The 16,155-nt window shown below is 33.9% G+C and overlaps 1 protein-coding gene across 1 annotated transcript; it reads right to left on the bottom strand.

Annotated features, from left to right (window-relative positions):
* Window positions 1-12,618: 12,618 nt before the first annotated feature.
* Window positions 12,619-13,556, bottom strand: LOC308347479 (olfactory receptor 6C6-like; the record flags this gene model as incomplete). The annotated part of the gene is given in 2 exon segments (XM_080810953.1): window positions 12,619-12,665; window positions 12,668-13,556. Coding segments are annotated over 2 exon segments (936 nt in total).
* Between the last annotated feature and the right edge of the window lie 2,599 nt (window positions 13,557-16,155).

Raw genomic sequence — 16,155 nt, 5'->3', positions numbered from 1 at the left:
TGCCTTCTTTCTAGAAGAATAAATAGATAGAATAAAGAAAATTCTAAGATTTACTTTGTAGAAAACACAAATTGCAAAATTAGTCTATATGGCTTTCACCTGTGTTGTTCTCTTTTTATCTTGGTAACCAGAATTTCCTTTGTCCTATAGGTTCCTAATATTTGCTGATCTTTATTTTATAACATGAACTGGTCAAGTAGTAGGTGATAAGTGTCAGTGCTGTATTGTGCCTTATCTTCCTGTTTTAATTTCTTTTTCTGATGATCAGCATTATCTTCCTTTAGAAATAGACACATATTTTGAACAAAATGAAATATCAAAATGCTCACTCATTTGGGTTTTCCACATAGAGTATCATGTCATCTGCAAAGACTCCACCCCAAAATTGCTACAACTCATACAGTAATTCAGCAATGTGGCAGGATATAAAATTAATGTACAGAAATCAGTTCCATTTCTATACAGCAGTAATGAGACAGAAGAGAGAGAAAGTAAGGAATTGATCCCATTTACTACTGCACCCCAAACCATAAGATACCTAGGAATAAGCCTAACCAAAGAGGCAAAGAATCTGTATTCAGAAAACTATAGAATACTCCTGAAAGAAATTGAGAAAGACACAAAGAATTGGAAAAACATTCCCTGCTCATGGATTGGAAGAACAAATGATGTTAAAATGCCTGTGCTACCTAGAGCAATCAACACAGTCAATGAAATCCCTATCAAAATACCATCAACTTTTTTCACAGAGTTGTAACCAATAATGCAAAAATTTGTATGAAACCAGAAGAGACCCCAGATAGCCAAAGGAATGTTGAAAAAGAAAACCACAGCTGTGGCAAAACAATTCTTGATGTCAAGCTCTATTACAAAGCTGTAATCATCAAAACAGTATGGTACTGGCAGAAAACAGATCAAGGAACATGCTAGAGAACCCAGAAATGAACCCTCAACTCTATGGTCAACTAATCTTTGACAAAACAGGAAAGAATATCTAATCAAAAAAGGACAGTCTCTTTAACAAATGGTGCTGGGAAAATTGGACAGCCACATGGAGAAAAATGAAAATGGCCCATGTCCTTACACCATACACAAAAATAGACTCAAAATGGATGAAAGACCTCAGTGAGAGACAGAAGTCCATCAAAATCCTAGAGGAGAACACAGGCAGCAACCTCTTCAACCTTGACAGCAACAACTTCTTGCTAGACATATCTCCAAAGGCAAGGGAAACAAAGGCAAAAATAAACTATTGGGACTTCATCAAGATCAGAAGCTTTTGCACAACAAAGAAAACAGTCAACAAAATCAAAAGACAACTGACAGAATGAGAGAAGGTATTTGCAAGTAACGTATCAGATAAAGGGCTAGTTTCCAAAATCTATAAAGGAGCTAACAAAATCAACACCCAAAGAGCAAATAATCCAGTCAAGAAATGGGCAGAAGACATGAACAGACATTTCTGCAAAGAAGACATACAAATGGCCAACAGACACATGAAAAAGTGCTCAACATCACTTGGCATCAGGGAAATGCAAATCAGAACCACAATGAGATACCACCTCACACCATTCAGAATGGCTAAATTAACAAGCCAGGAAACAAGAGATGTTGGTGAGGATACCGAGAAAGGGGAACACTCCTACACTGCAAACTGGTGTAGCCGCTCTGGAAAACAGTATGGAAGTCCCTCAAAAAGTTGAAAAAGGAGCTACCCTATGACCCAACAATTGCACTATTGGGTATTTACCCCAAAGATACAAAGGTAGTGATCTGAAGGGGTACCTGCACCTCAATATTTATAGCAGCAATGTCCACAATAGCCAAAAACTGTGGAAATAGCCCAGATGTCCTCAACAGATGAGTGGATAAAGAAGATGTGGAATATTATACAGTGGAATATTACAAAGCCATCAAAAAATGAAATCTTTCCATTTGCAGCAACATGAATTTAACTAGATGGTATTATGCTAAATGAAATAAGTCAGTCAGAGAGAGATAATCATCATATGATCTCACTAATATGTGGAATTTAAGAAACAAGACAGAGGATCATAGGGGAAGAGAGGAAAAAATGAAACAAGATGAAACCAGAGAGGGAGACAACCCATAAGAGACTCTTAATCTTAAGGAAACAAACTGGGGATTGCTGGAGAGGAGGGGTGGCAGGATGGGATTACTTGGTGATGGACATTGGGGAGAATATATGTTGTAATGAGCACAGGGTATTATATAAGACTGAATCACAGACCTGTATCCCTGAAACAAATAATACATTATATGTTAACTAATTGGATTTAAATAAAACAAAAAAATCAAAATAAGAAAAACTGAAATAACAAAAATAAACAAAAAATTAGAAATAATAAATATGTTAAAGTGATAATTTGGGGATCATTGCAATGTATTCCAAAAAATAATCTTTTGAATGGGAGAAAGATAAAAATATATTTATTAGCAAATACAGAACATACTTAATTTATGGTATGTCAATGATTCCAGACAGAAATATAATCCCATATTTTCTTAATTTATTCAAAATGTGAGAAGAAATGCATTCATAAGCTACTTCTGGAGACTTTTTATCACGAATTCACCCTTCCTCTCTTACATAAATGCCTTGCACACAGAGAAAATGCAGGCTTGATTGTGTGGATTGATTTTTGTTGAGTTTTCTACAACCTCTCCTATAATTAAAGAATTTTTCTTTATCTCTTTTATCTTTCCATATAATCATAACTATTGTTGACCTAAATTCTAAAAAGCTACTATTGTAACCCTGAGAGTTCTTTATGTAAATTTCCAGGGAATATTGCTTCATGACTGAAATGTAAACCACTTCAAAGTTCTCTGGGTAAAATGAGGATTGAAAACTATTGAAAAATGAAACAAATTTACCTTCTCTAGTCACTATATAAATGAATGAAAGGCCAGAATAAAGAAAAGCCAGGTGCAGGAGAGATGGGCCCAAGAGGTACAGGGATGTCATGATGTACACATTCTAGAAAGCAAAGCAATATAGTGAGATAAAAGCAAGAGTATACCTAGCAACATATACAATCAACTTAGTTGCCCTTTCGCTATATTGAATTTTTCTAGTATGCCTGTGGCACTCAGTCTTCACTCAGGAGATAATTTATTCTCAATTCCTTTTGGGTTCATTAAGTACAGAGCTGAGCTCCAACATTTCATTGAGGGTAGCACTCAGGTTTTATTCATTTATACATCCCTATCAGCACAAAGAAGAATGAATGATTCAAGAAAAAAATTGTAATATTTTTAAAAATCAGAAAGGTATTTGAAACTCAGTTTTTAAATTTTTATTGTTAAGAGTTATATAGACTTAATGCCATGAGAAATAAGTGTCAGAGAATCAATTACCATAACAGTGGTATATAATGACAGATGGAATGACTAAGTCATCCTCCATTTGCCCTCAAATCTTCAAATTAACAGGTATCAAATATTTATAGTACATTCTATCAGAAATTTCATATACTGTCAATACACAGTCATACACAGTCATACATGGTCCCACATAATGGGAGCACAAATTTTTTAATACAGTAATACAATTTTGCTAAAGAAAATATTCAGCAGTTTTTCTTCCCCCCAACTTTTTTTTTTTTTTCAGTTAACAATATGTAATGGGTATCATTCCTTGTCAACGTATACAGCTGGGACTCATCCTTTTAAAACAAATTCATAGACTACCAGAGGAAACTTCTAATAATTTAATAATTCTATTATTTGTTAGGATTCAGGGAATTAGCTTCCTACCAATTTCACATCATTAGCTAAAATGCGAAGTCCATTTTTATGCATTCATTTGCATTTACACAACTACTAGAATAAAATATTTATGAGTACCACATTTTGATAGATACTTCAAAATTTCCTTCCCACAGACAAGAATGAGCCCTTTTCATTGCATCCTAGCCATCACAGATGTTAGAAATCATTTCCACATTTATAAACAGAGAGACAAAAATGAAGCCACAATTCACACAATGAATTATAAAGACCAGATCACAATTCCTAGATTTTGAGGTTAAGGAGACCCAATGATTTTGTAATATTGCAAAATTTATTCAACTTGAAAAATCTATTCAATCTTTCTATCAATTTCTGTGCTCATAACATGAGAGGGCTAATACTCTTAACTCATAGGATATTGCAAAGATTAAGTGAAATCATAAATGAAAGTCATTCACTCTCACATGTGTTATTTTCCTTGCTGGAAGTTGTTTCCCTGGCATCTCAACTCACTTCTAATCACTCATCAATGCTAATTTATTTGTTTGTTTATATTGAGTATAACTGACACACAACTATTAGTTACATTAGTACATTAGTTACATTGTTATATTAGCTTCAGGAGGAAAGCATAAGGAATAGACAAGATTGTACATTATGCTATGTTGACCACAGTGTAGTTATGATCTGTTACCAATCCTATTACAATAGGATTGGCTGTATTCTTTGTGCTGTATGTTTTATTCCTGTGACTCTTTTATTCCATAACTGGACGCCTGTACCTCTAACTTTTCTTCAGCCATTTTGTACCCTCCCCCCTCTGGCAACCACATGTTTGTTGTCTGTATTTATGGTCTGTTTCTGCTTTTTGTCTGTTTGTTTGTTCATTTGTTTTTGTTAATATTAGTTAAATTGTACCCTTTAATGCAGTCTTCCTGATTCTCTGGTTTTCTCAAATATATGTAATTCCCTGTGTTACATCTTCATAGTAGTAAGTGTATTTTAATTGTTAATAAGTGTCATTATTGCTAGAATAAGTTTCATGTTACACATGTGGTTATTTAAATTTAAGTGTGAATCCAACAAATGAGGTTTAAAGGGAACATATCTCAACTTAATAAAGGCCATATATGAAAAACCTACAGCTAATATCATCCTAAATGGGGAAAAACTGAGAGCTTTTCCTCTACAGTTAGGAGCAAGAAGGAATGTCCACTCTCACCACTTTCAATTAACATAGTACTGGAAATCCTATCCACAGGAATCAGACAACAAGAGAAATAAAAGGAATTGAAATCTGCAAGGAAGAAGTAAAACTTTCTCTATTCACAGATGACAAGATGCTCTATGTACAAAACCTGAAGGACCCCGTGAAAAACTTCTTAGAACTGATACACAAATTCCTAGAACTGATACACAAAGTCGCAGGATTAAAAAAAAAAACAAAATTGATGTCCAAAAATCTTCCATTTCTAGAAACCAATAATGAATCAGCAGAACGAGAAATCAAGGGATAAGTCCCAGTTACAATACTTATTAATATTATAATTTGTTACCAATTTTTTCACTTTTCTTCTCCTTCTTTCCTTCAAGAGAAGCTCTTGAATATATCCTATATATAGGATATATTCTATCCTGTAATGTAATGTAATTTTCAACCAGGTTGCCAAATGTATTAGAAATAACATGAGGGGGTTACATGCATTTAAGCATTCATAATGTCAGGATCTTGACACAGTGTCCTACATAGTGGGGGTAAATTGAACAAGAGGGTGCAAGACAAATCTCTTCTCTTCATTTTTTTTTCTTTTTAAAGATTTATTTATTTAATTTAGAAAGAGGGAGGGGAAAAGAGAGCACAGGTGAGGCCCAGACAGGGAGGATCTTCAAGCAGTCTCCCCACTGAGAGCAGGTCCTATGGGGATTGACCCCAGGACCCATTGGATCATGACCTGAGCTAAAACCAAGAGTTGGATGCTTAATTGATTGAGACACCAGGGGCCTGCATCTTATTTCTGCTATATTGCCCCCAATATTGATATCACATTTTGGTAGAGCCAGTGAAAAAAGCACTCATTTGCAATTTCTGAGACTCCTTTTTTGGTTATTTTCAAAGCATCTGCATTGAACTGTCTGTTGCCAACTCAACATCACATTATACTCCCTCAGTTGTTCTCAGTGCTGTGGAGAAAACTGGGATGCTATTTCTGAGAGTTCCCCTCCCTCTATTTTTCTAATTTATGATTTGTCAGTGATAGGACTTGGTGAGAAATTTGGAGGTTGGAAGGGAAGCAGAGGATATTGCTTTCCATTTTGTAGCCAGATTGGTGCATATAACCTAGATTCATAGTGGATTTTCAAAAGAACTTGAAAACTACCAACTTCATTGCTAACATTATTAGTAGATGCTTTCTCAGAAATAACTGAGTCACTATGATTTCCCATTAAGCTTTTTTGAAGAATTCTCTCAGGGCTTCAACATACTTTGGTATTAGTTTCCTCAACATTCTCTCTGGTGCTCAGAGTTTTCCTTCCATAACTATCTCTTTCATTATTTTTAAAAGCTAAAATTCCTCCAATATCTTCTTTCTTTCCAAAAGACTTACAGAAATCCTACCTTCACCTGAATCCTGACTGACAAGTGATCCATGCTGTAAGAATTTGCAAATTTATGATTTCTTATAATTACAACACTTTGTGATTCCATATATAACTGGCAGTATAGCCTTAAACCAAATAGACTGATTCATGAGATGTTAGCAAAGACAGGAGGTAAGACAGTGTATTATTCCACAGCAACTCTTTGTGGGCATAAACCCCAAAAGATCAAGTAGCTACTAGCACAAAGGAGAAAAGTAGGTTGAGTCTTGCAACATGCTAGATCAGAAAGAAGAGCAGATGTTAATTAGCAGTTGGGATAAACAAAATGGTGAATGGTGTTCCTCTTCATGTATCCTTCTTACTTTTCTCTCAAGACAATTCCTATAAGTCTGTAATTCCAACTGCCATGGAGAATGGGAATTGAGGAGTAGAGTCACCAAGGCATAGGGGACTAACCTCCCTGCCCCTATTAATTTTCTTTTGGCAGACACTTATTTCAGAAGGACAATTTGGAAGGATACAGGCTTTTAGGGATTGGCATTTCAGAATATGGTGTGTACTTGATATTACACTGATCAAATCAAATGATTCTGTTTTGTGGAGAGATTCCTCAGAGAATAAGAACACCAATGTGTGCGAATTGGGGAGGGAAAGCAGGCTAAGACAGAAGGATGCCAGAGATTCTGAATTTGCTAAGCCAAATATGCTAAATGTAGATTTGGCCAAATTGCATGAGCAAAAATGAAAGAACTTAAGGATGCACACAATAAAATGGGTGCATCTCCAAAATATGGCTGAGCGAGAGAAACCAGACTTCAACATTCACAATTAAATTCCAGAAAAGGAAAAGTGATTTATGTGGCCAAAAGACATCTGTGTTTATCTGAATCTACTAGCAGGCATGGAGACCAGAGGGAATGACTGGGAGGAGGCCAAAGAAATTATTAAGTATGATGCAGATATTCTATATATGCTTTGTCAATAGTTGTACAGATTTGTTGGATTTATTTATTTATTTATTTATTTATTTAATTTTCAGCGTAACAGTGTTCATTGTTTTTGCACCACACCCAGTGCTCCATGCAATATGTGCCCTCCCTAATACCCACCATCTGGTTCCCCCAACCTTCCACCCCCCGCCCCTTCAAAACCCTCAGGTTGTTTTTCAGAGTCCATAGTCTCTCATGGTTTGTTGGATCTAAATGATTATATTTGCTTTTATGTAAGACATACTTAATGCATTTGTTTACATTGACACAACTAGAATGTATCAGAAATCTTTAATTTATAAATGGTTTAAAATATAGAAAGATTCCCCAAACACAGATTGACACAACTAGAATGTATCAGAAATCTTTAATTTATAAATGGTTTAAAATATAGAAAGATTCCCCAAACACAGAAATAAATAAATCATACCTTGAATTTATTCCAAGAATCACTTTCATTGTTATAATATAAATGAATATAAGCAAAGTCTGGGGTTCAATTATTTCTACACAGAACACTAACTGACAAAATTTATAAATATTATATGTTGCAATCAACTTCTTCCAAAATCCTATTCATATTGACTCTTTTTGACCTCTTCCTATGATTCAAAAAATGTTCTATATGGTATGTAGAGTGATAAATCATTTCCAGGAAAATTTTCTATTTACTTTGCCCAGAACCATCAGAGAAATCAGTGTCCATGGCATCTCTAGCTTTATGAAATGTATTTCTAAAAGTATAAGACTTGAAAGTCAGAATTATGCCTTAATTCATGGCCTGCAGAATAGTGGTGTTAGGAGTCATGAAAACAACATTAACTATATTGTACATCTCCATCAGAGCTCTGGAATGGTCAGGTGCATTATCAATGAACAACAATATTTTGAAAGGAATCTTTTACTGAGCAGTAAGTCTCAACAGTGAGCTTAAAATCTTTAATAAACCATGTAATAAACAGAATTGCTGCCATCCAGGCTCTGTTTTTCCATTTATAGAACTCCAGAAGAGTAGATTTAGCATAATTCTTAGACCTAGGTTTTTCAAAATGGTCGGTGAACTTTGGCTTCAATTTAGAGTCACTAGCTGCCTTAGCCTTAACAAAAGAGTTAGCCTAGACTTTGAAGCTTTGAAGCCAGGCTTTGGCCACTCTTCTCTAGCTATAAAAGTGGTAGATAGAATCTTCATCCACTATAAATCTCTTTCATCTACACTGAAGGTATGTGGTTTAGTGTAGTCACCTTCATTAATTGTCTTAGCTAGATCTTCTGGATAATTCACTTCAGGTACTGTATCAGTCCTTGCTGCTTCACCTTTTACTTTTGTGTTAGGTAGATGGTTTCTTTCCTTAAACCTCATTAGTAAACCTCTGCTTGCTTTGACTTTTTTTCTATAGCTTCCTCACCACTCTTAGTCTTGATAGAATGGAAGAGAATTAGGTCCTTACTTTGCATTAGGCTTTGGTTTAATGAAATACTGTGGCTTGTTTGATCTTCTATCTAGTAGACTGAAACATTCTCCCTATCAGCAATAAGGCTGCTTCTACCTTTCTTATCACTCAAGTGTTCACTGGAATAGCACGTTTAATGTCCTTCAAGAGCTTTTTCTTCTTTTTTTTTTCTCTTTCTAAAGATTATTTATTTGTTTGAGAGAGTGATCAGGAGGGAGAAAGGGAAAAAGAATCTGAAGTAGGTTCCACACTGAGCTGAGAGCCAGACACAGGGCTCAATCCCACAACCACAAGATCATGCCTGATCAGAAACAGGATACTTAGCCAACTGAGTACCCAGTCCCCCCCAAGAACTTTATCTTTGTATTCACAGCTTGGCTAACTAGTGAAAGAGAACCAGGTTTTGGCCTATCCTGGCTTTTTATATGCTTTCCTCATTAAGCTTAATCATTTCTACCTTTTGACTTGAAGTGGGAGACAGGTGATTCTTCCTTTCATTTGTACACTTACAGGTCCTGTGGGGTCATCATTTAGTCCAATTTCAATATTGGTGTGTGTGTCAAGGAATAGAGAGGCCAGAAGAGAAGGAGAGAGAAGGGGGAAACAGCTGGCCAGTGGAGCAGTAGGAACACACAGAGCATTTGGTGATTAGAGTTGCTGTGTTATGCGGGCAGTGTTTCTGGTGTCCCAAAATAATTACAATGGCAACATCAAAGATCATAATCACAGATCACCATAACAAATATACTAATAATGAAAAATCTTGAAATTTTGTGAGCATTACCACAATATAATACAGAGGTGTGCAAATGCTGTTGGAAAATGGCACTAATAGACTTGCTTAATGTAAGATTATCACAAACCTTCAATTTGTAGGAAACATAGTATATGGATAGTACATCAAAGCAAAACACAATAAAATGAAAATGAATAAACTTTACCTGTATCACATTTTGTTTATACATTCGTCACTTGAAGTTTACTTGTTTTTTTTTTCTATTTTTTTATTCTTATGCATGATGTGTCAATGAAAATGTGTGTTGAAGTTCTTGTGTGAACATGTTTTCAGTTCCTAGAATGTAGAATTTCTGGGTTGTATAGCAACTCTATATTTATCTTTTTGATGAGCTGCCAAATTTTCCAAGTGGCTGCACATTTTACATATGCACTAGCAGTGTATGAAGGTTTCAAATTCTGTACAACATCACTTGTTATTCTGTACAGTAGCACTTGTTATTTTTTATGATAAATATAACCAACATATATGTACACACACACACACACACACACACACACACACAAGCAGACACCCATACAAATACATATTATAACTGTCTTACTGGCTGTAAAGTGGTAGTACTGTTCTTGGATGTCTTTTCATGTGCTTTTTTTCCTGTTTGTATATCTTCCTTAAGTTCCTTGTCTATGTTTTGTTGAGTGGTTGTTCTTTTTTATTGCTCAGTTGTAGGAGTTATTTTGTGTGATTTTAACCAGGGTAGTGCAACATTGTACCAAGAAATTAACAAAATTAAAAAAAAAATTAAAGAAGTCCTAAGTAAATAACGACAAACTATGTATGTGCATATGTATCGGAGAGGAGACCTGACATTGAATTAGATGGTAATAGTTTCCAAACTAATCCACAGATTCAAAATAATTGTTATTAAATTTTCAGCTGCTCTTTTTGCATAAGTGAGCAATTTGATCCTAAAATTCATATGGAATTGCAAAGGACCCTGAATAGCCAAAACAATAGTGAAAAAGGAAGAAAGTTGAAAAAGTCATCTTTTCCAATTTCATAACTTATTATAAAAGTACAGTGATAGAGAGAGTGTGATACTGGCATAGCAACTGACCAATAGCACAAAGGAATAAAACTGAGAGTCCTATAATAACTTATACATTACTGGTCAATTGATTTTTAACAAGTGTCCCAATATTATTGAATGGGGAAATGATAGCCTTTTCAGCAAATCATGTTGTGAAAACTATTTTCATGCAAATGTGACTTTAATCTCTATCTGAAACCTATGGAAACATTAACTCAATAGAAACCAAAGACCTAATTATCAGATAGAAAACTAGAAATTTCTTAGAATAAATGGTAGGTGTACCTCCTTGCAACTTTGGGTTAAACAATGGTGTTTTAAATATGATATGAAAAGCACATGCAACAAAATATAAACTAAAAAAAAATTGACTTCATCAAAATTAAAAATTCTGTAACCAAAAGACACTGTAAGGAAAATGAAAAGAAAACACAAAAAATGAGGAAAATATTCTCAAACAATAACCAATAAAGGTCTAATAGTTTTTAAAGAGCTTACTGGAAAGCTTTGGGGGCTTGAATATCATAACATGAACTTATTCCCTTGTAGTTACCTTAGAAAAGAAGATGCTTAACAATGTTGGCTTAAAATAGTAAAGTAAATCAGAACACAAACCTGAACTTAGATTGTTTTCTTCTCAGAGTCACATGGATAGGAGTTACAACATTAAATACCTTAATGATTTTTGCACTCATAATTCTCAGGTGGCATAATATACTCAATATGGAACTCTATCATGGATTTCTTTGTAGGTACTTTTTTTTTTTTTAAGCTGACCAGATACCAGTAATATTGCCTCCTTTAAAAATATTGAATATATAAGGGAGTATGTCAGGAATGGGTAGAATGAAGGTTTAAGGAAGCTACATTTTAGTTTTTAAAATCTTTTTCCATTTATCCTATATAGACAAATGTTCAACCATTCCTCTCAGTTTGTTTTCCTGATATCTAAGGAACCATTTCCCAGAACTTCAGATTCATTGACACTATTGCATTTCAATTCTCAAGTAACTCATTTAGCTTGAAGTATTAGCCATTTAACTTGTCTTCCTGACTCTAATATCCAAAAACCCATCCTCAATAAATTTAACATAATAATCTTAATAAAATAAAAATCTGCTCACATAGGTTTTTATATCAAAAAAGAAAACTCTCATAGGAACCACCTACAACAGAGTCACCTGTAGTCCGTGTTTTTATACTTTACTCCAGCTAAGTTAAAAAGACATTTTAGGGGGGTACCTGGGTGGTTCACATGGTCAAGCATCTGCCTTCAGCTTAGGTCATGATCTCCTGGTCCTGGGATCCGGCCCAATGTCCTGTTCAGCAGTGAGTTTGTTTCTCCTTCTCCCTCTGCCTCTTCCCCTGCTTATGTTCATTCTGTCTCTCTCTCTTTCTCTCTCTCTGTCAAATGAATAAATAAAATCTTAAAAAAATACATTTTAAGGATGAGAATATTGTCTTTGCTATTAAATAAGCCAACCAGGTGTGTGATTCTGACTCACTCCAAATTTTCAGGTCTACTGACGTACCAGATAAAGTTCTGTTACATTTTAGAACATATGAGCTATTTATGACTTGAAGCCTACCTTCTTTTCTTGCTTTGTTGAAGACATTTGTGTGACATTTGAAGAAATTCCTAGAGTTCAATAGTAGTGCATGTTATTATACTGATGTCTGTATACTTATTTAAAATTTTTATAATGAATATCTATTTAAAATCATTTTTTTTGAGGAGGTCAGAACCATGTTTTGAAGAGTAAAAGAAATTTCACATGTGTGTTGATAACTCAAGTGAATACTCATACTTTAGCACAGGACTGTTAATCACAGAGTAGGAGGAAAAAGATGAATTGCAGTGACAGGTGTGGTTAAATATTATGAGGTATAAATATTAGATGGACTATTTGAAGAATAGATTAAATAAGCTTATAAAATGAGTCAAAATTTTTATTTACTTTTTATCTAAGATTTTAAAATTAAATTTCCTCTTCATTTTTTGAAAAAAGAGAAAATCTTTTGGAGTATATCCTTGAAACTTCCTTGACTTGCTGGTGTCTGAGAGCGTAAGTGAAAGGGTTTAATAAAGGGGCAACTGAGGTGTAAATAACAATTACACCTTTGGATAAAGTCACCTTTTCCTTCACTGTTGGTTTTATGTAATTAAAGATACAGCTACCATAAGTAAGGGAGACTACAATCATACGAGAAGAACAAGTAGAAAAAGCCTTTGTTCTTTTCTGAGCAGAGGGGAGTTTTAGAATGGTCTTGATAATGTATGTGTAGGAAAGAATTACTAAAGGCAACGTGATCAGGAGTATTCCAATAGCTAAGGCAAATGAAAGCAATTCCAGTAAATGAGTGTCAGTGCAGGAAAGCTGCAGCACGGGGGAAGTGTCACACATGAAATGATCAATTACTTTGGAAGCACAGAAATCCAGTGTCAATCCCAAGGCCACTGGGGGAAATGTAAACAGAAAGCCAATTGTCCATGAGCTGAATAGTAGTTGGTAACACACTTTGTTGTTCATAATGATGGGGTAATGGAGGGGTTTGCAGATTGCTACATACCGGTCAAAACACATGGCAGCCAGCAGGTAAAATTCTGTAATTTCTAACAAGAGGAAAAAGAATAACTGAGATGCACAACTATTGTTGGAAATTATTTTGTTTTTAGTCATGATGCTTTTCAGGTATCTGGGAATACAGACTGTTGTCAATGAAGCTTCCAAGAAGGAGAAATTTCGGAGGAAAAAATACATGGGAGTCTTGAGGTGGGGATCTAGCAAGGTAAGAAGGATGATGGATAAGTTCCCAATCACACTCAACACATAGTTTAGAAAGAAAAATATAAAAATCACAATTTGCAATTGTGGGTCATCAGTCCATCCTAGGAGAATGAACTTGATCTCTCTTGACTGATTCCTCATTTCTGATTTGAATATTATGAAATAGACCTAGGAAAACAACTCCAGAAGTGTAAATAAGAGGAGTTTTTAAAAAGGTACAGACAGAAAAAAAAATACATAGTCAGAAATGTAAATAAGTTAAAAAAAAGATCTAATTTCACAATACAGTTGATACTTAAAACTATAGCATAGATCAACCTAGGAACCTCTAACAGATGATTGATTCCATTTAAGCCTTAGTTATGGTAAGAAAACTACTTAATTTTTTCTTTTTTTCTATTGGAACTTAAAAGATAACTTAAATTTTAGCTGATCATTTCCAAATGAGCTGATTTCTTTTTCGGTGTTCTAAATAGAACATAAGTTTGACTTTAAATTTATTTTCTATGTATATCTTAAAAATTATTGAAAAAATTCTTGTAACATCCAGAAAATTAATACCAATGTTTATATGTAATATTCTTCAAAAATTCTTGGCTCATTAAAACACTTAAAAATTTGTAATATATAGAAATAATCACAGTTACATATTTTCTCTATGATTGAAACATTCTGATATATATTACTATTTTGTTCTGGTGCAGTACTTCTGCATTATTCCTTTATCTCATTTCACTTAATTATTCTTTTTCTTTGGTTTCAAATGCATCAGTCTTCTCATATCAGTTGCATTTAATCATGAAGCTTTGACTATTGCATCTACATAAAAACAGAAAAGTAAATGACAGTTCAGAAGTCAGTGGATTACCTGACTTTTACTTGTGAGAATGCTTTCATTTATGAGCTAGATATTTTTTTGCAAATTTTAAGTGACTTACCATATCTCAAATACATTCATATAATTTTCCCCTTATAGGAATATGGTAGAAACAGTGGTCAAAAATAAATGATGACTATTCTCTCTCAAGAAGGATTCTAAAAACATATGCATTTTCAAAATTATATGCATCTGTTAATTACTTTCACTTCCACTGATACTTATTAAAATGACAGAATCCAGATATTACATAAAATTAGAATCCTCTTTCAGGCTAGTTAAGATTCATTTTCTGTCTTCTTATGTATTAAAATAAAGCTGAATGTCTCCATAAAAATTCTAAATGGAAATGTAATGCTGTAAATGAAAAGACGTTTTGGAAAATCCCTCATATGAAAGGAACCCAAATTTTGTAACGAAGAAGAAAAGAAAAATAAATGGCCTCTGGAGACTCATGTCAGGAATATCAGTTATGTAAGAAACAAATCAACAACCAAAACAAACAAACAAAAAAGGACAGAAGGAAAAACTGAATTGCTTTAAGCACAAAACTGAATTTCTTTAACTACAAAACAAAACAGATATGGTCCCAAAAGAGAACTAGAAATATTTTAAACTCTATACTTAATGCCAAAAGAATTTCAGATATTCCAGTTTCCTGGGACAGTATGGTCATATACACACATTAAGGTGGTTTAATCCCAAAAGGAAACTCTCTCTTGCTTTCTTAGTCAATGTTAGGATTTCACTAACTTGTGATCTATGCCCCAAATTGGAGGCCGATAGCAATACTTAAATATTTTGCTATTTTTTAAATTTTGAAACAATACAAAATATAACAAAAAAACCAACAAATAGACAATGAATATCTTTTATTCCTGCACCATTTGATGCTCCGTCAATATAGTAGTATGTGTTTATATCAAAAAAGTGTGTTCTACTAGAAAAACATGCTATAACCATAAATGTCAGGACACTAACAATGATACATTATCAACATGAAGTTCTCCCATCCTATTTAAGCTTCATCCGTGACTAAAAATTTTCCTTATAAAAAAAATACAATTTAAAAGTACATGTTTACTTAATTACCATAATGTTTTAGTCTCCTTTAATTTGGAAAACTCCCTAGTCCTTCCTTAATTTTCAAGAATGTTGGTTAATAATTACTTTTTTCTTTTTTCCTTTTTCTATGTTTTCTTCTTTAAATTGACTCTAAGTACATTTTTTAAAAATTTAAATCCAGTGTAGTCTACATATACTGTTACATTAGTTTTAGGTATACAATACAGTGATACATCAATTCTATACATTACTCAGTGCTCTTCAAGGTAAGCGTGGTCTTTCTCCCCTTCACCTATTCAGCCATCCCATCACCCACCTCTCCTCTGATAACCATCACTTACTTGGTTCTTGTAAGTTAAGATCAGTTTTTTGGTATCCCTCTCTCTTTTTTTCCTTTGTTCACTGGTTTTGTTCCTTAAATTCCACATGTGAATGAAGTCAAATGGAATTTGTCCTTCTCTGACTTATTTTGCTTAGCATAGTATACTCTATATCCATCGATGTTGATTCAAATGGCTAGATTTCATTCTTTTTTATAGCTAAGTTTCACACACACTCACACACACACGTTATATCTTCTATTGTATTTTTCTATTATATCTTCTTCCTAATCCATTCATCTTCTGAATCTTCTTTATCCATTCAAATCTTCTTCAGCACATCTTCTTTATCCATTCGCCTATCCATGCACACTTGAGCTGCTTCTATATTTTGGCCATTGTAAAAAGTGCTGCAAAAGCATAGAGGTGCACATATCTTTTCAAATTACTATTTTCATATTCTTTGGGTAAATGTCCA

This window comes from Martes martes (genome assembly GCF_963455335.1).
Source record: "Martes martes genome assembly, chromosome: 8".
NCBI classification, from domain to species: Eukaryota; Metazoa; Chordata; class Mammalia; order Carnivora; family Mustelidae; genus Martes; species Martes martes.
Note: the sequence above shows the minus strand (reverse complement) of the source record. Positions and strands in the feature narration are given on the sequence as shown.